Source organism: Rhodamnia argentea, chromosome 5 (assembly GCF_020921035.1).
Source record: "Rhodamnia argentea isolate NSW1041297 chromosome 5, ASM2092103v1, whole genome shotgun sequence".
Lineage (NCBI taxonomy): Eukaryota > Viridiplantae > Streptophyta > Magnoliopsida > Myrtales > Myrtaceae > Rhodamnia > Rhodamnia argentea.
The window spans coordinates 15,574,952-15,601,009 of record NC_063154.1 but is presented as its reverse complement, the minus strand read 5'-3'; the positions used below and the strand labels follow the sequence as shown (position 1 = coordinate 15,601,009).

At 38.7% G+C, this 26,058-nt stretch overlaps 2 protein-coding genes across 4 annotated transcripts; both read left to right on the top strand.

Moving 5' to 3' along the window:
- Positions 1-3,468: 3,468 nt before the first annotated feature.
- On the top strand, positions 3,469-16,455 carry LOC115746638 (cycloartenol Synthase). 2 transcript variants are annotated; one of them, XM_030682478.2, is made up of 20 exons: positions 3,469-3,708; positions 3,815-3,925; positions 5,896-6,094; positions 7,181-7,366; positions 7,638-7,727; positions 7,874-8,068; positions 8,180-8,264; positions 8,984-9,150; positions 9,759-9,947; positions 10,324-10,437; positions 10,723-10,845; positions 10,957-11,079; positions 11,164-11,262; positions 12,445-12,501; positions 13,392-13,438; positions 13,523-13,666; positions 13,967-14,144; positions 15,413-15,493; positions 15,758-15,841; positions 16,169-16,455. In XM_030682478.2, the coding sequence occupies exons 3-20, from the start codon at positions 5,897-5,899 to the stop codon at positions 16,280-16,282; spliced, it is 2,274 nt and encodes a 757-aa protein (XP_030538338.1). In that variant the 5' UTR covers positions 3,469-3,708; positions 3,815-3,925; position 5,896; the 3' UTR covers positions 16,283-16,455. The 2 variants fall into 2 exon arrangements, with proteins under 2 accessions (XP_030538338.1, XP_030538339.1); XM_030682479.2 differs by lacking the exon at positions 3,469-3,708 and having other exon boundaries at positions 3,814-3,925.
- Positions 16,456-20,217: 3,762 nt separating this feature from the next.
- Positions 20,218-25,077, top strand: LOC115746644 (prefoldin subunit 1). 2 transcript variants are annotated; one of them, XM_030682484.2, is made up of 7 exons: positions 20,218-20,339; positions 20,902-20,968; positions 21,383-21,436; positions 22,370-22,475; positions 22,630-22,636; positions 23,899-23,983; positions 24,764-25,077. In XM_030682484.2, exons 2-7 carry the CDS (start codon positions 20,945-20,947, stop codon positions 24,875-24,877), a joined length of 390 nt encoding a protein of 129 aa, XP_030538344.1. In that variant the 5' UTR covers positions 20,218-20,339; positions 20,902-20,944; the 3' UTR covers positions 24,878-25,077. The 2 variants fall into 2 exon arrangements, with proteins under 2 accessions (XP_030538344.1, XP_030538347.1); XM_030682487.2 differs by having other exon boundaries at positions 20,243-20,375.
- The last annotated feature ends 981 nt before the right edge of the window (positions 25,078-26,058 follow it).

The window sequence follows — 26,058 nt, the reverse complement described above, 5'->3', positions numbered from 1 at the left end:
ATTTTCTACTACTTTTCCATTTTTGGAACACAAACAGAAATAATAATTTTTTTAATTGCTCTCTCTCTCTCTCTCTCTCTTGTGTGGTTCCCCCTCTCTCGCGTCCCTATTGCCGGTCGATTGTCTTCCACCTCCGGTTGCCGGTTGCTGTTTACATCGATCTCCAGCCACCCTTTGCCGGTCTCTAGTCTCTAGTCCGTCGGTTGCCGGTCTTCATCTACTCGTCGCAAGTCGCCCTGCGCCATCCTCCTCTACTTGTAGATTGTCGGTATCCAATCTCTGTCCATTGGTTGTCCCGCCGTTGGTCTCTAGTCCGTAATCGCCCGTCGCATCCGTTGTTCTCGGCCGGCTGTCCACCAATCTCTTGCTCGATGGTCGCTAGTCGCCCGCCGCGAGTCGTTCGCCATTGGTCACCAACCACTGGTCACCAACCGCTAGTCGCTTCTATCACGTCTACGCCACCGGTCGACAAACTTGTCACCAGCCATTCACCGACCGTTGGTCCCCGTCGCCCCATCACTATCCGCCGATCTCCATCCACCCCATAGTCGTCCACTGGTCTCCGTCTGCTGGTCACCCAACCGTAGAAAATTTATCCATTTGCCAAGTGATATTTTGTGTCGTCGTCAAATTTGTGTATCTGCTCAGGAACTCGTTTAGGGAATAGAAATAGAAAAATCTATTTCTAATTAGAAACAGAGTCCGAAAAGAGAATGATTGTCCCTTATTTTCCTAACTCTCATTTTCCTTTAGGTGTGTACCAACACTTGCACATGACATTAATCGCAAGGATATTATTAGCTATTGCTAGGAGTATAATCCAGTACCGTGAATTTATTATACCTTTACTTAATTTGGTCACGTTCTAGAATCGGGATTCATATTAAACTCGAGTGAGGGCCCACAAGCCGAAATTACATAACTGTAGAGTAGAATATTGAACAAGACCAGCAACTTTTGAAGGTCGCGACAGCTAAACTGCAATCTTTTATTGCCCCCCATGTGCACAGAGCTGGGCAGCTCTGTGCATTTTTAGGTTTTTAAAAAATCATCGCCTCTGTCGCTCATTAAAATAATATATATATTTTTTTCATATCGAAATATGAAGTATTGTCCATAATAAAAATATTTTTTATTGGCTGATTATTTTAAGCATTACAAGTAATCATTTTTAAGAGAATATTTTTCGAATCATTCATTTTTCGTAAAACATATGAACTTGACGTAAATACATTTTTGTAAATATGACAATGAGACAAATGACATTTTTTTTTTTAGCAGTATGAATAGAATGACCGGTTACAGTGCCATGAACTAGTACTTTTAGTATATTGGAGATTGGAAAAAAAAAAAAAACTCTTGAGTAATATGTGATCGTAATTAAAGTTTGCCTATTTTATCCATCTCACGGGTTCCGTCAGGTCTGAATTTTACATATTAGAGCTCAGACGAAATAGTTTAGGGACATACTCTAGTTCGATAGTACTTTTAGTATACTGGGGATTGGGAAAAAAAAAAACTCCTGAGTGATATGTAATCGCAATTAAAGTTTGCCTATGTTATTCATCTCACGAGTTCCATCGGACTTTTCCTAGAAGGAAACGGCCACATGCTTGTTTTTCGGGTTAATATCACTAAAAATTTCAAATTAGTATTAATTTGACATATTTACTCCAAAATTGATTTTTCATTGAGAAAAAAAAAATCTCAAGTTGATGCTCGTGTTGTATTTATCTCAAATTAAGTTCTTTCTCGCCCAAAATTTTTAATTGGTGCCTTGACCCACATACTAGCATTTCGTCCCAATACATTGTTAGAATACCCACGTGTCATCGCACGTGTCGGATGACTGCAAGACGGATATGATGACGTAGAGGGTCATAAAAGACTCTGGAAAATCCACGTGTCTTAGCATCCCGTCAGCATTTCATCCAATATCCCGATTGAAATGCGCGCGTGTCAACATGCCTCGGTCATTTTACATGTCAGATCCATTTTGCAGTCGCCCGTCATAAGTATCGACACAACCATTTTAGCGGAGGGCCTTTCCTACGTAGCTTAGGTAGATTTTCTGCTCCAAATGGAGGAAAAGCTTAGGCCGAAACGGAGGATCGGCTCCAAATCCATTGCCCTCTCATGAGGCTGGACACTCGAACAAAACGGTATTGGACGTCGGTTTTGGGTCAAGGGTATCGGATTGAGATTTTCCAACGAGACGGAAATTTAGGTCGCGTATGGTAATGTTTTTGTTCTTCGAAACATACTTGGAACAGGATCATTTTTTTGTATTTCCGTTCCCGGGCTACGATTTTCGGGAACAAAAATGCATTTGGCAAGTATAAAAAAAAATATTTTTTTCACCAAAAGGAAGGATCAGTAATCGGCGGCGGTGGACGGCGACGACCGGCGGCCGCTTCGGCTCCTCACCGACGATGGTGCGCGGTGGTGGCTTGCACGAGCTCGCTCTTGAGTTGTTTCTACAAAGTGTTCCAAAATCTAGAAACAAGTTTTTTTTGTTTCTTTTTATGGCTTCAAAAGTGTTTCTTTTTCAAAAGTGTTCTCGGAACACTTTTGAAACATTTTTCAACCGTACATGTTTTTGTTCCGAAAGTGTTTCGGGAACACTTTCGGAACAGAAACACTTTTCAGGGAGTGTTACTATGCATGCTCCTATTTTCTTTTGGAAGAAAACTTGCATCCCATGATATGTTTATTTCAAATAAGGGTCCGTATGGTAACGCTCCCTGGAAAATGTTTCTGTTCCGAAAGTGTTCTCGAAACACTTTCGGAACGTAAATGCATATGGTTGAAAAATGTTTCAAAAGTGTTGCGGGAACATTTTTGAAAAAAGAAACACTTTTGAAGCCAAAAAAAAAAACAAAAAAAAAGTTATTTTTGGGTTTTGGAACACTTTTTAGAAACAACTTGAGGGCGAGTTCTTGCAAGCCACTACCGCCACCATTGTCGGCGAGGAGTTAAAGAGCCGCCGCCGCTGCTCGCCGGTCGTCGCCGCCGCCCGCCGCCATCGCCGCTCGGCAGTAGCCGCCAATCGCCGCCGCCGCCGCTACAGCTCGTTGGCCGCCGGTTGCCCATTAGCCGGTCACCCGCCCGCGATCGCCGGTCGTCGGCTGCCGCCTCGGCCGCCGGTTGCGAATCCTTCCTTTTGGTGAAGAAAGTATTTTTTTTTGTACTTATTAAACGCGTTTCTATTTTCGAAAATCGTAACCAGAAATAAAAATATAAAAAAATATTTCTATTTCAAATATGTTTTCAGAACAGCAACATTACTTTTGGCGGCGTACGTTGCGGGAGACCAACGTGCAAATTATAGTGGCATTAATTGCCTTTGAAGATCAGTTGTGATTTTTCCAAAATTTAGAAAGCAATCACACGTGGGTTTCACTTTCATCCGTATTGATCCCAGAATTGGCCCCCCGAGTGAATCAGCCGTCTTGAGTTGGCGTTATAAAGACAGCTTCGAGGCCGGTACTTCTTCTCCTTCTTCCAACGAGAAACGTGAATCGTGGATAATTCCAGCAGCTGAGTCGAGATCCAGCGGCGATCATCCACTTGTCGTCCCCCTGTTCGGCGTCATTTTGCCCGTGACGAAGCAGTTCGCTTAGGTTTCCGTCCCATTGTTGTCGTCTTGTCCGCAAGTTTGCATCTTGTGGGGGACGGTGATCTAAACGGAGCGTGCTCGCTAACGTGGTGGGTGCGTTCGAGCTGTTCATGTTTTCATGGGTTTTTGTCCTTTTCGTTTCTCCTGAAAAAGAAGAAGAACACCATTTTGAATTTTCATTTTTGTCCTGTGAAGAAGCGGTGCCACCCCACTGCAACAAGAAGCGCCCCTTCCCGGTTTTCGCTGGACTTTTACAGCAAGTACTCTCTCTGGGCTTTTGGGGTCTTTTCTTGATCCTAGAATCAGGTGAGAACGGCGATGGGTGTGTTAGATCTGTTGCATTTTTCTCCGAAATGGGTGCTTCAATTGATGACTTCGTGGCTCTGTGTCGTTTAGAGTTGCTGATGATTAGGAATGTTGAGTTAGAGGATCATCCATGAGCGCCAAGTTGCAATGTATCAATTGTCTTGCGTCGGCCCACGAGAGAACTTCTTCTGTTTCTGATCGGTTCTGGGGATTTGAGGAAAAAGTACGTTTCTTTTGATTTGTGAGTTGCAAAATCGTCGGGCTTCGGCGATGATCCCGTGAATCTGAGCAATGGGGTCGAATATTCGGCTTATATTCGCTCATATTCCTGATTTTACCGTGGCGCGCATTGCAATACCCGTGTATCAACTCGGGTTGGCTTCCGCGCTTCGATGGCACTGTGTCTGTCTGTGTTTACATGTTAATTTCAGACTTTGGACAACTGGGAATGGACCACTCTGAGTTGGTCAGCGTTCTTTCTCAGATATACATATATAAGATTTCCTTGAGCCCTTCTATGTTGGTCAGGAACTGTTTCATGCTGATGATTACCATTTGACCAAATGAACAATGCGCCTCTTACTGAATTGACCAGTTTGTATAATCCTCAAGTGAGTGTGCTATATGCTTTAAAAAGATTTTATCTGCTAACCCAAGTCAAGCTCAAATATATTTTTCTTTCTGGCTTGACTCCACAAGTACTGTACTTCTCCTGTGCTTTCCTATTCCCATCACTTCAAGGCAGCATGTAATTTTTGTTGCGACTAATAATATAAATATGACATGGTTTCCCATATATTTGCTATAGTCTTTCAATTTAATTTAGTCTCATGTATCTTTCCATGCACAAGGGGGTACTATTAGGGGAAGTTACATTGAAAGATATTCCTTAGGGTCGTGTGGTCAGATTATTATCTCAAGAACGCATGTTATATTCACTTTTCCTTTTAAATTCTGGTAAATTGCCCTTTTTCCCCTTTTCATGCAGGTTTTGTCTTTCTCTTACTATAAGGTTCTATGATTTGGAAAAAAAACTGCACCTTGGAAAATTCTGATGTTTGTTATCTGGACATCCCTTTAAATCTGTCTTTGCTCATCCTTTTTAAACGTATGTTAGGTTATTCTCTCAAGAACGCATGTTATATTCACTTTTCCTTTTAAATTCTGGTAAATTGCCCTTTTTCCCCTTTTCATGTAGGTTTTGTCTTTCTCTTACTATAAGGTTCTATAATTTGGAAAAAAACTGCACCTTGGAAAATTCTGATGTTTGTTATCTGGACATCCCTTTAAATCTGTCTTCCTCATCCTTTTTGTCTGCTATAGACTTATAATTGCTTTTCAAAGAAAGTATGTGACCTAGTATTGATACTTGGATTGGTTTGTCAAGTCCATCTAAGTATGCATTTGAGCTCGCAACATGAAACTAAGTTGGCATAAAAAGTAATTCTAATGCTGAGCGACGTGCTAGTTTTGACAAGCCTTTTAAATTATACGTTCTGCTTTGTCCATTAGGTGCTTCTGACCTAGTAAAATATTAAAATTTTGATGAATTGGGATTCTTTCCGTGCGATAAAATCCTTATTTGAACTGGTTTAGTTATATTTAAAGTTTTTGTTCCTTATTTTATCTGTGTTTTCTATTCCACTTCACTCTTTGAGTTTGAGCGAACAAATGTGGGGTTGGGTGTCATATCATCTGATGGATTGTCGAATGATTGTCTTTCCAGCATGCAGCAACGTGCGGTACACTTCTCTAGTATATATAATACTTGGGGGGCAAGTGATAAGTTATGCAGATACTAATGCTTGTTATCAATTTCATGAATGCAATGACTCTTTTATTCTTCTTTCTGTCTGTTGGTAGAAGTGGAATGGTTCTATTCAGTAACTTCACTGTCCTTAAATGTTTGTGAATTTGACATTAACCTGTTTGTCATCATGGCCTTCACTTACTGGCGATGCTTCCTTTAGAATGTGGAAATTGAAAGTTGCAGAAGGCGCGAATCCTTGGCTAAGAAGTTTGAACAATCATGTTGGTAGACAAATTTGGGAGTTTGATCCCAATTGTGGATCCCCAGAAGAGATTCAGGAGATTGAAGATGCTCGTGCAAACTTTGCAAAGCATCGGTTTGAGAAGAAGCACAGCTCAGATCTAATCATGCGAATTCAGGTGAATCTCCAAATCTTATAAACGTAATATAAATGCATAGGTGGTCATGTTCATGTTACTGATTGTAACATTTTGGTGTAAGAAGATGCTTTCCATGGTAGATGAAGGAAATATGCATGCTACATAGCTTTCGGAAATTGAAACCTTTGGTCCATTGACAAAAAGACAATGACTTTTTTGTCAATGAGAATTTCTGCAATTGCCGTTTGACTTCTGCTACAGAAACAGCATCGTGCTTTGTTGCATAATATTAGTGTAGCTACTGCAATCCTCTCTCTGTGAGACTCTCTGGTAACTTATGAGTTAACCACCATGCTGTTATCCTTTTGATATGGTTCTTTTCATCAGTTGAACTTCTAGACAAGATATTAGGACTGATGGCAAACTTCTGTCTGCATATGTATGAAGTTGGTTTTGTTCTAATAATCCAGTTGCCATTTTCTCAATTCAAACATGGTTTCTTTTATCCGAAGACGTTTCCACATCCATATTCAATTTCTGGCCTGCTTTGAACTATTTTCCCCAGCTTCAGCCATGTGAAGATTTAGACTTCCAGACAGATTTTCCTTTTTGTACTCAACTATGGACAGCTATAATGAGAAGTTTTGTCCTAGTCTTGCTATGGATAGCATGAGATATGAGGGTCGGAACATTGTTCTGAGCATATGTGGTCCTACAAAATAGCCCGAGCACAAATGATTAACAAAGATAAACTGTTTGTTAGATTAGACTAACCTGCTGTACTGGTAATGAATTTGTCTGTAGTTTTACACCCTTCTAAGGAAGCATTGGATAGAGCTCTCTTCTCCTTCATTCACTATTGACAGAACTGTACCATGAGAGGGACATTTGTCTGCAATAGGTCTCTTTGGGATTCTTGCTGACTTGGCTGTTAATACATCTTGAGATATCTGGCCCTTCACACGAGTGTTTGCTCATGCTTTATCAGTGATGGTTCACTGTTTTTTACCACACTAATTTTTTTTGTAACAGATAAACTTAATCAGGTACTTGTGATGTAGTTCAGTTTTATACCTTCTTTTTCCCTTGCCCTCTAATCATTCAGATCATTTCATGAGATTGCAGTTTTCCAAGGAAAACACAGGCAATGTAGTTTTACCACCAGTAAAGGTAAAAGACTCGGATGAGATCACAGAGGAGACTGTTACGCACATATTGAAAAGGGCCATAAGCTTCCATTCAACTCTTCAAGCCCATGATGGACACTGGCCAGGGGATTACGGAGGACCTATGTTTCTTATGCCTGGCTTGGTAAGTGCTCATTGTGCCTGCATAGGAGAGTATATTTTTTTTAGGGTATATTTGATCACCTCGTTGATTTTGTCAAAATAATTCGATGATGCGGATGCATTTATCATCGGGAAATACCGCGCCTTTCATACTTTGTGTTAAATTTGGTTTGTCAAAGAAGTAAACTTACAATCCGACCAATAAAAAACAAAGAAGTAACCTTACAAATAGAAGTATTTTTAATTTTTGAGTCATGTTAATATTTTAGGAAAACTTTCATTCTATGGATCAGGTAATTACTCTTTCTATTACTGGAGCACTAAATGCCGTCTTGTCCGAGCAACATAAACGAGAGATGTGCCGGTATCTGTACAATCATCAAGTAAGTACTGTATTGTGTTGCCGTTATCGTATGGCTTTCTCTTCTCCACTAGGTGCATCTGTACCAGAAGATTGTGTCTATTCTCATTTCTCTGAATTGCTCTTTAGCTGTATCTGAAGTTCTGTTATTTTTCACCTAAAATGTAGAACAAAGATGGTGGTTGGGGTTTGCACATTGAAGGTCCAAGCACCATGTTTGGTTCTGTCTTGAACTATGTTACATTAAGGTTGCTTGGAGAAGCTGCAAACGACGGACAAGGGGCTATGGAAAAGGCACAAAAATGGATTCTGGACCATGGCAGTGCTACCGCAATAACATCATGGGGAAAAATGTGGCTTTCAGTTACGGACACCATTTTTAGCTCTTTCTAGACAGAAAATGTTTACTTTGGACCATGGTTATCTTGCACACCATAGTGCTCTTGTAACAGTACTTACTGTCTACTGTGGCAGGTACTTGGAGCATTTGAGTGGTCAGGCAATAACCCAATGCCCCCTGAGATATGGCTTCTTCCCTATACGCTTCCGTTTCATCCAGGTTCTAGCCCATCCTGACCTCACTTTATTCCCATCGCTCTGTTATAAGTACATTGGTGGTAAGAGAAATCTAGATTGCTTATTGAGCAATTTATCAAGGACCGATAATCACATGGAAGTAGTTGGCCTTAAACCATCTAACATTCAGACTAGATCGTTCATATTGAAACTTGAAAGCCCTCTGACTTAAGTGTTGGTTAGGATAGTGCTTAAAATTTATGCCAGGACATCGCAATTGACTAGGAATGTGAAAACGTGGTTGTGGTTGATATAGCTAATTTAAAAGGGTCAATGTTGAATTTGGGAGGATAAGTATAAAGCTGAAGTTTCGCTGGAAATCACCAAGGAAGTGCAACTCATCTATAGTGCTCAATGAGAATTCACTTAAAGATAGAGTAGATAATTTTCTAGGATTCATTCGCGTTTATAATGTATATTTGTCCTCTTTTAGTAGACTTTCCACTTTTGGATTGATTGCTTTAACAGATAGATATAACGTAACATGAGGAGTCAAACAGCTTTACAGTATATGCCACCTGTTTTGATGGTCGATTTGTTTATTTTTTCTGGAAGTTGGCATTGCTATAGAAAGTTCGCTAAAAAGTGAAAATAAGAATTTTATGGCACAAATTCACCTTCTTTGTATGTGCTACAGCCTACTACTGTTCAGCCTATAAGTTCATCTGATAGATTTTGTTATCTTTGAATTAATTTGCTCAGGAAGAATGTGGTGCCACTGCCGGATGGTTTATTTGCCGATGTCATACTTGTATGGGAAGAGGTTTGTAGGTCCCATAACCCCGACTGTTTTGTCCTTGAGAAAGGAGCTTTATACAGTTCCTTACCATGAGATAGATTGGAACCAGGCACGAAATTTATGTGCAAAGGTTGGTCAAACTTTAATTACATGGCTGTACTTATTATACAAATGTCGCATTGCCACACATGGATGAATGAGAATCACCTTTGCTTTTATGCAGTGAATGGCTTATTAGACCTGTCAGAATCTGTTCTATTGGATGATGTTGATATTTGAAGCTGATGTGACTTATAGAGTTTTGTGATTCTACTCTATATTGACATCCATTCACTTGATCAGATTTAGCATATGCCATCTCATTAGTTGGAGAAAGGGGAGACGGCAGTTCGTGATCCATACTCTAAATAATGTTATTGACCAACCAATGTCGCTGAACAATCGACATGGTTCTGACTTACAAACGTTCTTGCTTCACTTTTATAGCCGTTTTATCCGCGCAGGCCATGGATTGTAAATTTGCCAGTTGTGAAAAGGTGTCCTTGCTTGAATTATGTTAAAGGAAAAAGGATCATGTTATGAAAAAGGAGTTGGGTGGGTCTTTTTTGGCACGCAGAGACTCCTCTATAGTAGATGTTGCTGACTGTATGGACTCATGGATGATGTGGATTTGCTAATCTGATCTTTGGAAATAGTTTGCATCTGCAATGCTTGATGTTGCTCTATTTACACATTTAGGAGGACCTTTACTATCCTCATCCACTGGTGCAAGATATATTGTGGGCCACTCTGCATAAGGCTGTCGAACCCATCTTATTGAATTGGCCAGGGAAAAAGTTGAGAGAAAAGGCTCTTCGCATAGCAATTGAGCATATCCATTATGAAGACGAGAATACACGTTATATCTGCATTGGTCCAGTTAACAAGGTATGCATCTACTGCATTACAACTGCAGTTCTTTCTTTGTTTGGATTTTCTGGCTTATGGCTGTTGCAAGTGCTGGAACGTCAAGTTGTTGACCTCACAAAAAACTATGAATTTTACTTCAACTTGTCACAAATCAAGTGAGTTAAGACTTAATACTCAATGCAGATGCTCTATTTTCACTTTAACATGAACGCGTCACTATCCATATGACATATTCGCACTTAAACTAGCCAATGTAGTAGCTTTAGTATGTTCCCACCTCACTCCACCAGCATCTTTATTTTCCTTATGTAAAATTTTTATATATGATCTGAGAGTCAATCAGCGAGGGAAAACTAGTATTGTACTAATGGACTTGGTTTCTTGCAACATTCAGGTGCTAAATATGCTCTGCTGTTGGGCAGAAGATCCAAATTCAGAGGCCTTTAAATTGCATATTCCAAGAATATATGACTATCTGTGGCTTGCAGAAGATGGCATGAAAATGCAGGTGCAAGACAACTTTCTGACACATTCACTAGCATGCACAACTAATATCAGTTTGATGGAAATATTCTTGTCCTTGTTTTCTTGTTAATATGTTGGCAAGGGTGAATCTGATTCTGTTATGCAGAATGAATGGTGGGGTAAAATCATAGGCGGATACTGTTGAATGAAGTTCACAAATGCCACTATGATTTAGTGTAGATACCATGTGTAATTTTGTCTATTGTGATCTGTCAAGGGTTTTGGCCGGTTTCTATATCAGGTGTATAAACTAATACTTCATCTGCAGGGTTATAATGGAAGTCAATTATGGGATACTGTATTTGCAACTCAAGCAATTATCTCAACCAATCTTATAGAAGAGTTCGGTTCAACCTTGCAAAAGGCACATATGTATATAAAAAACTCACAGGTGATTCTCTGCTCATGTTGGTTGTTCTTACCACACAGATAACATTCTGGTTTACTGATTGATGCAAGTCTCGTGGTACTTTCCTTTCGATGTCTTCTCTTTTATTCAAAGGTTTTAGAAGATTGCCCAGGAAACCTAGATTTCTGGTACCGCCACATCTCAAAGGGTGCTTGGCCTTTTTCGACGGCAGATCACGGATGGCCCATCTCAGACTGCACAGCAGAAGGATTAAAAGTAGTTTTGCTAAAAGCTGAGTGCTTTATTTTTTATTTTAATTTGATACATTGTTTTCTTAATCTGCTCAGTCCTTCTCTTCAGGCTGCCCTGTTATTATCAAAAATTCCGTCGGAGATAGTTGGGGAACCATTAGATGCAAAGAGGTTATATGATGCTGTAAATGTCATTCTCTCGTTACAGGTACATATGCTGCATCAAGTCTCTGGCTGAGAAGTAAATTGCTCTACTTTAGCTCTCATGAATTACTACTTATTATATCAGTACTTAAAGGAGTTACCTCTGGCTGAGAAGTAAATTGCTCTACTCTAGCTCTCATGAATCACTAGTTTATTTATATCAGTACTTAAAGGAGTTATCTTTGGACTCACAGTCCTTAAGCGCAATCTTGAGTGTATATATTTAGAGCAACCCTGAAAATGCATTCAGAACCCGAAACGAGATGGAACGAGTAAAAGAGGATAATGCATCTCACCTTCTGTTAAAGTAAGTGAAATGAACCCTACTTCAAAGTAGGCGACTCATACGGTCTAATTCTATGTTCTTTGCTCAAGTAGGTAATGTTTCGCAGCACTATGAATGACTACTTTTGGATATAATATGTATTGACTTGTATATAAATATACTATATTGTAGTGTAAAGTCAGTGTGGCAGGGAGAAAGGAGCGATCATCTATCATTTTTTTTCCCAATTTTGAAGGTTTTAGGATCTTTTCACTCAAGCCTTATGCAACATTGTGTGATCTTATGTGTTAAGAGAATCCGCATGGGTGCGATGGTTGGTAGTGCTAGGGAGAGACAAGGACACTTGTTTTTTTTGGGGGTGGTGGGGGTGTTTGTTTTCATGGAGAACCATAGTTAATAAGCCTTACCTAGTAAATGAGGGTCAGCTTTATGAATCATTTTGCTAACTATGTTCGGTACATATCAACTCTTCTATAAGATTTAAGTTTTCCATATAATTTCTTATCACGTCCTTCACTTCTTTCTTGGTCCTTCTTTGCCCCCTTTAATCTATGTCTCTGCCTCATAGTCACATCTTCTAACAAACTGTTGAAGATTGTCATTTCACTGGTCCAAACAATCTTCTGAAAAGCGTACAAGAGGGCTTCACCAAGAATAGTTTTTGGAAAATTATGATGCGTCATTTAGTATTGCTTTTTGTTCAAATCTGTAAGCATGTGCACAAAGTCTGAAATCATGCCAGAAAACGGCTGTCATTCGCTTGAAGATCCTAATATAAGCATCTTCTGAAACCCTTTTCAGTTCATTGTTTCTGCTGATTGACTATTTTGGGAATTAACGAAATTTTTTACTTTATTCCATTTAATTGTGGCTTTCTTTTGCCAATATGTGATGTAACAGAATGAAGACGGGGGCTTGGCTACATATGAACTGACACGGTCATATGCCTGGTTGGAGGTATTCTTCTTATAACTGTCTCTCTTGAAAATAAATGGGAAAGAAAAAAATGGATTAAGTTTTTATGCAGTAGATGAGCTAGATATCCCTGTCTTCTACATTTTGTATGACAGTGGACAAAATTGAAATCTGCGTATGAAAATTTGTGGTGTTTTTTCCTAGTGTCCAGTGGCTTCGTATGTGAGCGCCTGTTAAACATGAGAAAAAAAAAAACCTTAAACCCACAGATTTGAATGCTTGTCCCTGTAATTTTGTAAGTACATCACATAATATCAATATCAAATGATCAAATGCAATATCCCAAGTTTAAGCTATTTGCTTGAATTTTCAATTGGAAAAAGAAAATATCATGTCAGAGCTCGTATTCCTAGTCAAAATTGTAAATCTTAGAGAACAAAGAAGTTGATCTGCTGAGTCAACCCAAATTATTCCTCTATTCAACTGGAAAAATGAACCGTTTAACCTAGAGGCTAGAACTTATGTCAATTGTATAATTGTATTGAACACGGAACACATGAAAGAACTTCGTATCCAACAAAACCTGAACTTATGATTTGAATCCAGAATTGAGCCGAATCTAGAAAAGTAGGAACCGAAGATGACTGGAGTACCAAAACAATATTACGTGGAATTACTGAATGCATATGACCCGACATGCTTGATTGCCGGTTCTAAATACCAAATTGTTGAACGAGTTACTTGAGGGGATGATTTAATACGTTCTGTTTTTTTGTGTAGCCATTCAAATGACAGATCAATGACTTTTATACTTGACACCATCAACACACCCCCACGCACCCCCCAAAAAAAAAGAAGAAGAAAACTCTCTCTTTCTCTCTCTTTTTTATGAAAGTTGAATTTAACTTGAGCCTTCTATTTGTCTGTATCAGTTGATTAACCCAGCTGAAACTTTTGGAGACATTGTTATTGATTACCCGTAAGACCGTAAACTCTCTATCAGGAAACTATTGCTAGTCTTGCTTATGCAAAGGCATTTACTATGATTGTAATGGGTTTGTAGATATGTGGAATGCACCTCAGCTGCTATTCAGGCTTTGACATCATTTAAGAAATTATATCCTGGGCATCGACGTGAAGAGATACAGAATTGCATCGAGAGAGCTGCTAGGTTTATCGAAAAGATACAAGCACCAGATGGCTCATGGTTTGTTTTCATCCTTTTGACACTATGCCAGAATAAAATTAGCAGAAAAAGGGCAAAAGAATTTGGTAATTGAAATGAATTAAACGTAGAGGATAAGGAGATGGAGATCCTCATGATATATGTTTTCTATTTTGAGCGGTCTTCACCAGGATGTTTTTGTCAGCAGGAGGTCTTGAGATTGTCACTGCTTAAATCTTTTGCATGTTGATGAACTTGAACGGTTTCTTTTCATGAAGTCTCTTATTGTCAATTATAGTTTTATCAGAGTATTTATCGCTATGTCGTTTAAATGCTTAATAGGTATGGGTCTTGGGGTGTTTGCTTCACCTATGGTACATGGTTTGGAGTGCTAGGGCTGGTCGCTGCGGGAAGGAGCTATACTAATAGTGCTAGCCTTCGTAAGGCCTGTGAATTTTTGTTATCTAAGCAGCTTGCTTCTGGTGGATGGGGAGAAAGTTACCTTTCATGCCAAAACAAGGTCTGCTCTCTGATTTTATCTGAATGTTCATTGAATTCTCAAGTGCTTGCTTGTCATGGACTTCCCTGCTTGATTTTCAGCTTTGTGATGGAGGTAGCCTTTTTCGTGTTTTCAAAAGTATCTTAGCTATACAAGCCTAAGAAGGCATCTGAAGCAGAGTACATAGAAACTGGGAATAAACGATTGCGGAAAATGCTATGATTTGAACCTGTCAATTGAGTATGTCACGATGTGTGACATGGTACATTGACATTGGGGATGAAAGCGTAACCAAACACCAGAATTTTGGATTCAGATCATTATCGTACTTTGAAACTGCTGATACCAAGTGCATGAGCACGAAATTGAACTTGCATTTTTCTGAGAACTAGATGCAATTGTGGAGATATCTTTTATTTGCACAGACTCCCATTTGCGCACGCCGAATTTTTGCGTTCTAGTAGAGTTCAAACCAAGTTATTCAATAGTCTGTCACATTGCTTGTCCACATCATTGATGCTAAATTTTTCTAGGACAGTGTGTTCCCCACTTAACGAGTCCTCTACAGTCGAGACCATGTAGTGGATCAAATTGAGATGCCTTCACATCAAGCTTTTCTATATATTCTTCCTTTTTTTTTTTTCGGAAGCACCTTCATTCTTGTATTTTTAATGTCTCTTTGTTCATAAGTTTCACTGTAGATTGCTCTAGAAGTTGCACTTCAATGATGCTTTTATCATTGACACTAATGGTAGTTTTGTTGAACACATTCTGTACTTTAGACAATTTGAATTCTAATTGAAGTTCTCAATTCAGGAGCTTATAGAGTTCATCCACCTTTCATATTGTGAGAAAACCGTATTTCTGTCTAATCTATGGTTTAAAGTAAATGTCCTTAGTTGTTCATCAAGTCAAACTGATGCATGGAAATCACTTATCTATCCTATCGGTACCCTGGAGTGTCGATTTGGAAGACTCTTCAATAATTGCTTTACCTTATATTGTGGATGGAGCAGTTTTGTTGTAGTCATTCATCCCTTTATTATATAAGTTCCACTTTCTTTGGAGAAAAGTAACTAGACTATTTGATGTTTAACTGTTTGTCGTCTCAATCAAAATCTTTCCTTCCTATACAGATATTTTTTAATGATGAAAGATCAAACTGTTTTAGTGTGACGTACATATAAAAGCGGCTGCTTATAAGGATCATAGCCTTTTGTTTGATGCTCTAATTCTTTTGGGTCACTGAAATTGTTTTTCCATAATTCTCTGATCAAAATGAACAACAGGTTTATACAAATCTAGAGGGCGACCGTTCTCATGTTGTGAATACTAGCTGGGCGATGTTGGCACTCATTGATGCTGGGCAGGTATAAAAGATCGTTTGCGTTGTTTTGTTTTTCTTTATTTGTGACCTAAAATTGATGTCACTTATTGGAGGATACATAGTTTCCTTATGATAGTTAATGGATCTTGATGCAAATTATGTTAGACATCATATTTAATTGTTTGATCTCCTTTCACGAGAAATAGGTTTTTGTGTCACATGTATCCTTCATTCCATAGTTATGCATGTTATACATTCTCGATGTCTGGTGTTTGATTTACTTATATGCTATGATTCAATTTATCAGGCTGAGAGAAACCCGGTTCGATTGCACCGAGCTGCTAGATGTTTGATAAATTCCCAAATGGAGAACGGAGATTTTCCCCAAGAGGTAAAACTATTTTGATATCACTTTTTTTTCTGTCTTTTCTTATTCCTTTCATAGACATCCCTTCATGTGCATGCTGGTTGTTATGAGGTTTCTTAAAAGGTAGGGCACTTCTTAGGTAACCAAGTAAGGAAATATCATTTTCCAATGTTACAGCTTTTCTGGCAGTACGCGATTGAGTTAGGTCCTAGGATGAATATGATGGAGAAATCACTTTGCTATATGGTTGCCTTTGGACATGTTGTGTCAATGTATCCGTTGCTGTAGTGTACTAGTTTCTGTATTTAATAGTGGATGCTTAATGTCATGTATGCATTTTTCTCTTAACAGGAAATTATGGGGGTATTCAACAAGAACTGTATGATAACATACGCGGCCTACAGAAACATTTTCCCCATTTGGGCTTTGGGCGAATATCGCCACCGGGTTCTGCGAGCCTCGTGAACCGATGTTGGGTCAGTCTATTTGCCAGTTTGCCCATTGCAATTTTCTTCGGTTTGTTTGATTCTGGTTTTCTTTTGCTTTTGATACCATCTGGCCTTAACTGTGTTCCCCACCTTCATTGTGGTTTTATCATGAACCCCATGCTTAGTAGATAGAGGAGTTCATTTTTCTGATTTTTCTTTTTTGTGGGAAAGACTGCAAGATGTTCTCACATGATCGGTCGTTAGCCTATGAAAAACGACGCGTGACACTAATCGGGCTACTTCATGCTATTTATTCTGACTTTAGGCTTCGGGGTATGGTGGTTTCGTGTTTTCATACCTGCCCTACAGTAAAACTGAATCCTAAGATGAAGTCGCTGTAAAGTTCTCCAACATGATGAGTACATTCAGTTATCTTGTTCGTCCAACCTCGGCGAAATCATTCATAATGCGTCTTTTAATAACCTACTATGTTCTCCTTCCTCGTTGGTTAAACACTCTCGAAAAAGATGCAGTTGGAACCGTTTTGTCCCGGGCACTTTTCCTGGCATTTAGATTCCTGTGGCATGACTACTGTTTGTCAGACCATAATCTGAAAACTCTGGCCGTGGGACCATAGTAATGCAAGGAAGGAGAACCTATGCGCGGGCTGTGCTTGGAGCTGAGTGGAGTAAAATGCGCTTTAGGCCTTTCAGCTATGCGGCACCGACACGACACGACACGCATTGTGAGCTTAGACTTTGAGCAGATAAGAACGACCACTCCTTTCTCTCTCTCCCTGTCATAGAGCCATTCAGTCTCCACTTTCCTCTTAAGTTCTCTCTCTAGAGACAAAGGAGGCATTCAACATCTCTCTCTCTCTCCACTTACAGTGAAAAACAGAGGCGAGGCAAAGAGAGACGGTGGCGAGTCGGGAGGCGAGGCAGGGCAAAGCCAAGAGTGAGAGCGGACGAGAGCAAAGAGACAGAGAGAAGAGGACGACAAAGTAGGTTAGATAATTGGGCTTTCAGGTTTTGGTTTCACTTACGTATTTTGTCCTAAAAGTTTGAAATTTTCCTAGTTACCTCCGGCTCGCGTGTCCATATCGTTGACTGCGAGTCTAGTCCGACAGGCGAAAAACGCTTTTTCGGGGGAGTACGTGCTGCATTGCCTTTCAGCCTTATTAGTTCACCTTCAGCCTTATTAGTTCACCTTCATTTTCCTAGGCTATTCGGATTGTCTATCCTTTAATTTGCAATTGGGCTGTGACTTACAACACTCTGGTTATTCAACACCATGCAGCATTGATCACGTGTCACTGTAGGCAATAGACCTGTCAATCGAGTGGGTCAGATTAGGCTTGAGTCTAGTCATAAATGGTTCCATCCAAATTGAACATATAACCCGTTTATGGTCTATTTATTGCAGTGCAAATTGCTCGACTAATACCCAATCGACCTATCTTGCTAAAACATTTTTATATTTAATCTAAACTAAGTTGAATTGTCTCTTATAATTTTTTAAAAAAAATATATTGCTAAAACACCGTGGACAATTTTTATAATATTCTATAAATTTATGTGTTTTTCTTTTTCTTTTTCTTTTTTCCTTTTAAGTCTAGTGACTGCCGATCCTCACCTCGACCTTGCCAAGACCGCGAAGTCCTCGTTGGCCGCACGCGAGTGTCGTAGCCCTCGCCCGGTCGGCCACTGGGCGAGGGTTAGCTAATCGGCTAGCCCTCAACTATGACCGGCAAGGGTCGGCCGGCGACCCTCACCTGATTTGGTTGAAGGAAAGAAGGAAAAAAAAAATTAAAAACTAAAAAATGATATGTTTATTATGATTCACTTGAGCTAGTTAGGTAACACATTCAGGACATACACCAATAAATGAGTTAGAATATGATTTTAGACCCATTTTGCCGCCTCTAGTAAGCGTCGGCCTGTTCATGATTGGCAATCGGGAGAAGTTCCCGCACCCAGACGGCTTTTGATGCGACGGAGTTGAGAAATAAATCTAGAAGAAAGAGATTGGCCCGCGAGCGAGGCTGGATTGCTTTTCATTTGTTTTTTCAGTGAAGACTATCTAGCGACATCATTTTGAGTCGAGTATTTTTACTAATGATTAGGGAAAGCATTCGATTCATCAATGAGACAGTACGACTTCTGATGATGGGCAATACATGTGGCGGGAAAATAGTCCATTTGAAAGTAAACTTGAGAAACTTTAAGCTGTGTAAATTGCTAAATATGAGGTTATGTGCAAGATCAGACAGTCACGCTAGGAATTAAAACAAATAGACACATCGATGGACGAAAAAAAAAAAGAAATGTTAATGGTAAAATTGTCCAAAAAATTCTAACTTATAATACAGTGACTAATTCGGTCGAAAAATTTTCTAGTATGGTGAATTAGTTATAAACCTTTTTAACGATTTTTCAATATATCTTTTTTCGACCAATTTTGGCAAATCACTAACATGGATGCCATTCTTCATACGTGGCCCGGCCGACGCCGATGTGGAGGACTTTCGTATTTTGGCCGAGAGCGACATAGGCGAAAAGGTAAATACAAGGAAAAAAAGAAAAGAAGAACTAAAAAAAAGACACAAAAAATTACAAAAATCGCCACTTCGGCGCCAACCGTGCAACATATGCAACCAACACTAGTTGGACTGTCACGTTGGCAATTTCCCTGTCAAAATCGGTCGAATGACTATATTGAAAAGTCTTTAGAAAGTTAAGTTTAGGATTAAATTGACTATATTGAAAAGTTTTAGACTAAATTAGTCGCTATATTGCATCAAGGTTTGTGTACCGACGGTAGTCTAACTCGTGACCACTTCGTTCACTACACCAATCTAATTTGACAGGTTTACTTGGGGAGCGAGGAGGCCGAGATTTGATTATGTACCCATGCCGCTCATAGAATAAGTCCTAAAACTTGATGCAAAAGTACATTTGAGGAATTCTGATATCTCCCTTAAATTTTCATTCTAGTTATCTTCATTTATTTATTTATTTTAATTCGGAGATATGTGGTGCTCATAAGGCGCTAGAGAGAGGAAAATCTGCGGGACAATCCGTGTTACCTCCTATTCCCTCACGCAATTTTCCCTCTCTCTGGTTTTTCATTTAACTTTCAGTCTTTTTTTTTAAATTTGAAATGCAAGTTTGCAGAATGGAATGAATGAAATGAAAGTTTCAAAGGATAATGACATAAATAATCTTTAAACTTTGGTCCAATGAAAACTTTTAATTTGTTCAATGTGATCTTATATCGATAAAAAAAAAAATCGTGCTCTTGTGCAATGTGGGTGGTGCATGTTTAATTTAGTTACACATATTGGACATTTTTCATATAGTGCCCGGACTAAATTGAACGTGTAATAAAAGTCCTTGTATCGCATTGAACAAGCTTAAAGTTCAAGGATGACATTACGTATTGGGTGAAGTTCGGAGACCACATTGAGCAAACAAAAAATTCAGGTATTACGTTATACATTGAGACAAAGTTTAGAAATCATTTGTACCGTTTTTTCAAAGTTTTACGATTCAACTGGACTCCTATTGTAGATGTCGATAATTATAATTTCAATTTTTTTTTAAGAAATGTTAATATCACGAAAAATCCCAAACCGATACCCTTGTGACAAAAGCCACCAAACTGGTATACCTATTACAAAGTCATCTTTTGATAGTTTTTGTTAAATTTTACCATCAAATTAATGAGTTAAATGACACGTGACGATTGATTTGAGGTTTTTACTCTTCGTTTCTCACATATGTATCGATTTGAGGTTTTTCTATATTAACCGAGTAAATTTATCACATATGTATTAATTTAATATTTTTTACGATAATTTGAGGTAAATTTATCCTAAGTGTATTGTTTTGAGTTTTTTATTTTATTTTATGGTATTAATCTTTTTTATAATATATTTAGCCATAAAAAAATTGTTGGGGGGTTTTTACCAGAGTACCCCCCTTTGACATTGTCGCTCCAGGAGGAGGTGTCCTCCCAACGCAGTCCGCCAGCACCATCTACAAACCCTGCTGGCCTCTCGTCTCTTCTTCCCGAAGTTTCGGTTTTTCCAGGTTTCGTCGATCTCCCTCCTCTCTCTCTCTCTTGCGGTTGCGTTCTTGATCTCTCTCTTCTCTGTTGACCAACACTCTCTGATTTATGGCGTACCCATCATCTCGCTGCTGTCTTCTTTCCCTTTTTTGTTCATGTTTGATCCCTCTTTAAGCGCGATTCGCTGCCCATTAGTCCTCACCAATGCGTTATAGCTTTGCTTTATCGAGTTTTTTTGCATCATTTACGCGTGGAAATGTGGAGATGGTGGAAAGTTTCCTGTATCTAATCGTTGGTGCTGATTCTTTGTTTTTGTGTTCGAGGTGGAAAAAGGCATGGTGCCTTAGGTTTTTGAGCTCACTGGGGCTGGATTGCGAACCAATTCGGGGTTCACTAGCTACAAAAATGATAATTGGTTTGAGCTCGAGTCGAGTTTCTAGCGTCAAGAGTATTTTAGTCTAGTGACTCTAGTTGAGTTCAAGTGTTTTCCTGTATTGGATTGGTTCGATTGTTTATAAGAATGTGGATGATGTTATACTCCAGAAGATGAGGTTTTAACGATGGGTTTGATTTCTCTTGCATCAGTTAGTGTCTGGGCGACTAGTCTGCGAACAATTCATCAGGGAAAATGGCTGACGAAGCAAACAGAGCGGTGAGATTATCTTTGACCCATTTCTAGAACTTAAATTGTTGGCTTCTCTAAGGCTTCCTGAACTAGATTTAGCAAAAAAATTCAAACTGACTTTGTGGGCTTTTCTCACTGACAGTTTTTGTTCCTTGGTTACTTTCACAATGAGAGACTAACTGAATTTAGAACTTAAACTGATGGCTTCTCTAATGCTTCCTGAACTGAATTTGGCAAAGAAGTTAAAACTAACCTTATGGGCATCTTACTGACTTTTTGTTTTTCTTTTGTTAATTTCACAATGACAGTCTAACATTACGTGTATACTTGCTCGAGATTGTGTAATGTTGTATTATTGTGGAGTGACGTGCTGTTCCAATCAAACTGTGTGTGTGTTTTTTTTTATATAAATTTGTTACTGATGGAATTTTTCTAAAATAGGCCTTTATGGAGATTCAAGGGCGCATGATTGAGACTACTGGAAAATTGAAGCAGGTCAGAATCTTTGGGCCATTTTTGTTTCGTTTCTATTGCATTTTGCTATTTTAAAGAGCTTTGATCATCTTGAAAAGTTGTGACCTTGCTATGTGAGCATCATATTTCTTAGATGGCTTTGGCCTTTTCATATGTAAGTTAATCTCCTCGTTGACTAACTTGGTCTTATATTTTCTGAAAGATAGAATTTCAACAATTGCTTGTTTATGAGCTTTGCATTTTCAAGGATCTCTGAGTAATTTCGCCAGAAAAAAAATTACCAAGTAGATTATAATATATCTTTTAAACACAATGATTACTTGAGCTGATGTCCAGGGTCCTTTAACTATTGAAGTGTGTGGAGAGTGATGTTCATAGTATATCTTTAGACAACGAAAAAGGTAGGATATTAATTGTACAGCGCAATACTCGAATGCCACTAACCATTCTCAGAGAAATACGTCGCTTTATATTCAATGCAGTCTTTTCATGTAATTGAAATTTTTTCAAACGAACTGTTATCATGGTGGAAAACCGAAGATCATTTTTTCCAAAAAAGAACATTTTTATTTATCTTTCGCAAATGATGCTACTGCAGACAGCCTGAGAATGTGAGAGGACATCGAGATGCATATGTGACACACTTTTCTGAATTTTAATTCTGCACAATCCTTTACCTGACAAAATTTATTTGTTTGACGGGTTTAAGATTCCTTGCATTCAATTGCTACTCGATTTTGAAGTAATGTATCTATCTGGAGATAAAATTGTTCATTAACCTTCTCAACGATACTTAATTGTCGAATCCTAGCTGAATGGACACTAATTGTCTTGAGTGTCTTAACCTTCTCAACGATACTTAATTGTCGAATCCTAGCTGAATGGACACTGCTTGTCTTGAGTGTCTTACGATGCAAATGACATTGACTGTAATGGTAACTGGTTTCCCTTCAGGTGCAAAACCAGATTCGAAATAAGGAAACGGAAAAGAAGCGTGCTTATTTAACCTTGGAGGAGCTGGGACAGCTACCTGACAGTACCAACACATACAAGGCTGTAGGTACAGTATTTTGATTGGTCTTGAAAGAGTGCAATGCAGTCTAGGAAATTGTTATACAATTTTGGAAGAATTGATTATCTGACTGAATTTTGCTTACATTACTATAACATGAAGTGCCTCTTACGTCATTTGTCTTGATCTTTTTGTTATGCAGGGAGAACGTGAGTGCTGGATCTAATCCAATTCTGTACTGATATCTAACACGATAAATTATGAGCTTGTGCGAAATATTGGTTTGTTCTTGTTATCCTGTGTTTGAGGTTGATGAGTTTTATTGTTCATGAATTTTTATCTAATTATTCACGTGAATAGGAGGTTGTGATTGTGTCAAGCCTCCAGATTTCTCTCCTCTCTCTCCTTTCTTTTCTTGACATGGTATTGGAGCCAGAACATACTCCATTCCACCGCAATCTTAGTTCTCCTCAAATAAAACTGCCCTAAAAATTTTCAACTCGGATTATTTAATACATGAAATGGAGAGAGAAAACTTCCTCATTTGTTCGTCGTTTGGAAATGGGAGGAGTGAGCAGAATGCATGGACACCCCCATAGTCTACAAATGGTTGAAGCAATTGACTAGAGCACAGGTTGAAGGCTTACTTATGTGGTACTTGACTTTGATTTGTGGCTATATTACTGAATCATTTACTTTTCTCGAGACTTGCATGCTAGTGAAATAAAACTCTAGTGGTTTTTTTTTATTTTTATGTGGATTAGCGGCACCCGGTTCTAAGTACTGACATGTTTTAAAGGTGCTTTGGGGGGAGTTTCCTTCATGAACTACATGATCATCTTGATTGCAAGGTTTATTCTGATCAAGAGTGGGCTAGAGCTTGGTTAAATGGATTGTCAACCAGGGGGCTTGTTCATTTCTTGGAGGTCAATTTGTGTTCTGGCATATAAGAAGCAAGTTGCTTTTAATAGGTTGGGTGTTGAATCAAGGTATCTTAAGTCATGGCACTTGCCTCTTGTGAGTTGCTTGGTTGAAGCACATCATAGAAAGATTTGGCTTTAAACATTCACATCAAATAAATCTCATTTGTCATTACCAAACTGGCATTCAATTCATGTAGGTCCCTTTGTTTTCCCTCCATATTGAGCTTACGTGTCTCATAATTGAAAAGAAACTACCATAGAATGTGATTGATATGAGGTCTCGTCAGCTTGTAGACTTATTTGCCTAGCCTTTAGAGGTTTCTCGAGTTCATCATGTATATAACAGGTTAGGGTCGTTCGATATAAGCTTCAACTTTCAGGAGTGTTAGTATATCACACGTTAAAGGGTGTTATAGTTTTAGCGTGTTGTTGTCTTATGCTATACATTGAAACGGGGGTCACAAATTTGTTGTAAAGCCTCCTCTCTTTTTCCTTATCTTTACTATTCTTGATGAAGCTCTTTCTCACATAATACTTATCTGCTATAGGTTTCTTTTAGAGCCCAAGTCAGTTTTAGTGAATGAACAGCAACAAAAGCTTAAAGATAGTGAGACTGCTATAGCTTCATTACAGGTACTTTTTACCCGTGGTTTCAGAAAGTAGTCATATTTTAGTTGTAGTGATTCTCCGTTACATTTTTAATGTGCTCGGGGACTTTTAGCCTAGTGTACCAAGTGCAGATATTTTTATACTGTGAAACCTGACAGCTTGGAGGGCTCTGTTTTTCATTTTGGTGCTTTACCATGAAGTATGAGTCATATGGACCCATTTTTTAATATTACTTACCAATGCCTTCTGGTATTTTGTATACATTAGTCTACAAAGATGTGGCTATATGAAAACGTGCATTGCCATCCCACCAATCAATGTATAGAGGAATCTAATATATACAATGAGGTCTTAACATTGAGAAAAACGTAACCTACCCAAATTTTGTCCACTTCAAAGGTCCAATCTGCAAGATTTTCCAAGTAAAGCTTGTTATTTTTTTTTATTTGGTCAAGAGTAAAGCTTGTTATTGATCATCTGATCTTTGTTACTCATACACATAGTTTTTTTCCTTGACCAATCATGATATTTCTGGCATAAACTGCAAAAGTAGCACAGCCATTTTTTGGATCTTTCTTCAACATAATTATGGTAATAATTATGATACTGTTCGTTTTGCTCATGGGAAAGTAAGTTTTAGCGGACGTTGGTAGGATAACACTATCTCTTAGTAATTTCGTAACCTGTGCTTGTGTACCCTGTCATTCTTTTAGATCTAGTATGTGGGTTTTTCTTTTTTCTGTTGCTTTCTAAATGAATTATCGTCTCTTATCAGAGGAACTGATTCGCGTTGTCTTTTTGCAGACTTCAAAGGAGTACCTAGAGAAGCAGATGGCCGATGTGGAGAACAACTTGAGGGAGCTCCTTCAACAAGATCCGGGTCTCGCTCAACAAATCATGTCTATGTCCGTAATGTAGGTACAGGGCCCTGTCAGCGCTCTGATGCATTGACCTGGTTTGGTGTTAGCTTCGAATGCCGTAGCCCCTAACCTGCATTATTGTGCTTAATGTTCGATTTTCCTTTCGAAAGTTTCTGTTTCTAGTGTGAGGGCTCGCTTTGTACCGTGTGAATCTCTGAACATCTTGCACCTTCAGGCAACGAATCCACAATGGCTTGCATTTCCTTGAAGTGGAATAGCCTTGAGAAAGTTAAATTCATGGTGCGGTTGTTTTTCCCCTGTTGATGAAAAGAAAAGCTCTCTTTGTTCATATGTCTCTGTTTGAAAACCCTTCTAACCATCAAAACAAAAGAATTTGTGGATGGCACTTTGGAAACCCCTTTGAATCGGTTAACCATGATTTCACAGAGCTAAACAAAATGAAGAAGCTTTCTATATGGGATGTTGCTTGTAAATCTACGTCGTGGTCGTGATTGTGATCTCTTTTCATCGCTTTTCGGATTGCATTCCTAAATCACAATCATTGAATTCGATAAGTATTTCGGCTTGGCATATTAATCCAGTTTAAGTAGGCGTACTTAGTTGTGTTCTTTTTAATGAATTTTGGCTAAAAATATGCGAACGGCGTAATTACCATGTAATCTCGAATTTAGCTGAATGAGTTTAGATACCGCCAAATTGTGCCTCAGAGGGAGCGTGGTCATAATTCCGAGTCTTGATCAAGGCGGCTTTCATTGGACATGCCTCTAGAGTAGACCAGCTCAATAGGCAGGTTGGGTTTGGTGCCAAGTTTAAAATGAATTAATATAACGAAAAGTTAAATTCAGACAAAAAAAATATCATGAAAAACTTTAAATTGGTACATTTGTGATAAATTTATCCTAAATTAATTTTTTGACTACTAAAAATCTCAAACGGGCATACATGTGATAAATATATCACAAACTAGTTTTTTGAATGTCAAAAATCATAAACTGATATATTTGTGATAAATTTACTTTCCGTTAGTTTCCGTTAAATTGGATTAATATATCGAAAAACTTCAAATTGGTCATTATTTCGAGCTTGCTCCCATGATTACCTATAGAGTGTGGTGGCCCGATGCAATTAGCCGGATGTACTAGGAGATTCGGACAAGCAGGCATCCGATTTCGCAAATAAAATCGCAATTATTCTTTGAAAAGGAGCTGGCTTATGGCA

Coding starts and splice junctions, on each gene's coding strand:
- LOC115746638 (XM_030682478.2), top strand. CDS start 5,897: ATGTGGAAATTGAAAGTTGCAGAAGGCGCGAATCCTTGGCTAAGAAGT. Junction 7,367..7,637: donor TGTTTCTTATGCCTGGCTTG/GTAAGTGCTCAT, acceptor TCTATGGATCAG/GTAATTACTCTTTCTATTAC. Junction 9,948..10,323: donor GCATTGGTCCAGTTAACAAG/GTATGCATCTAC, acceptor TGCAACATTCAG/GTGCTAAATATGCTCTGCTG.
- LOC115746644 (XM_030682484.2), top strand. CDS start 20,945: ATGGCTGACGAAGCAAACAGAGCG. Junction 21,437..22,369: donor CTACTGGAAAATTGAAGCAG/GTCAGAATCTTT, acceptor GTTTCCCTTCAG/GTGCAAAACCAGATTCGAAA. Junction 23,984..24,763: donor CTGCTATAGCTTCATTACAG/GTACTTTTTACC, acceptor GTCTTTTTGCAG/ACTTCAAAGGAGTACCTAGA.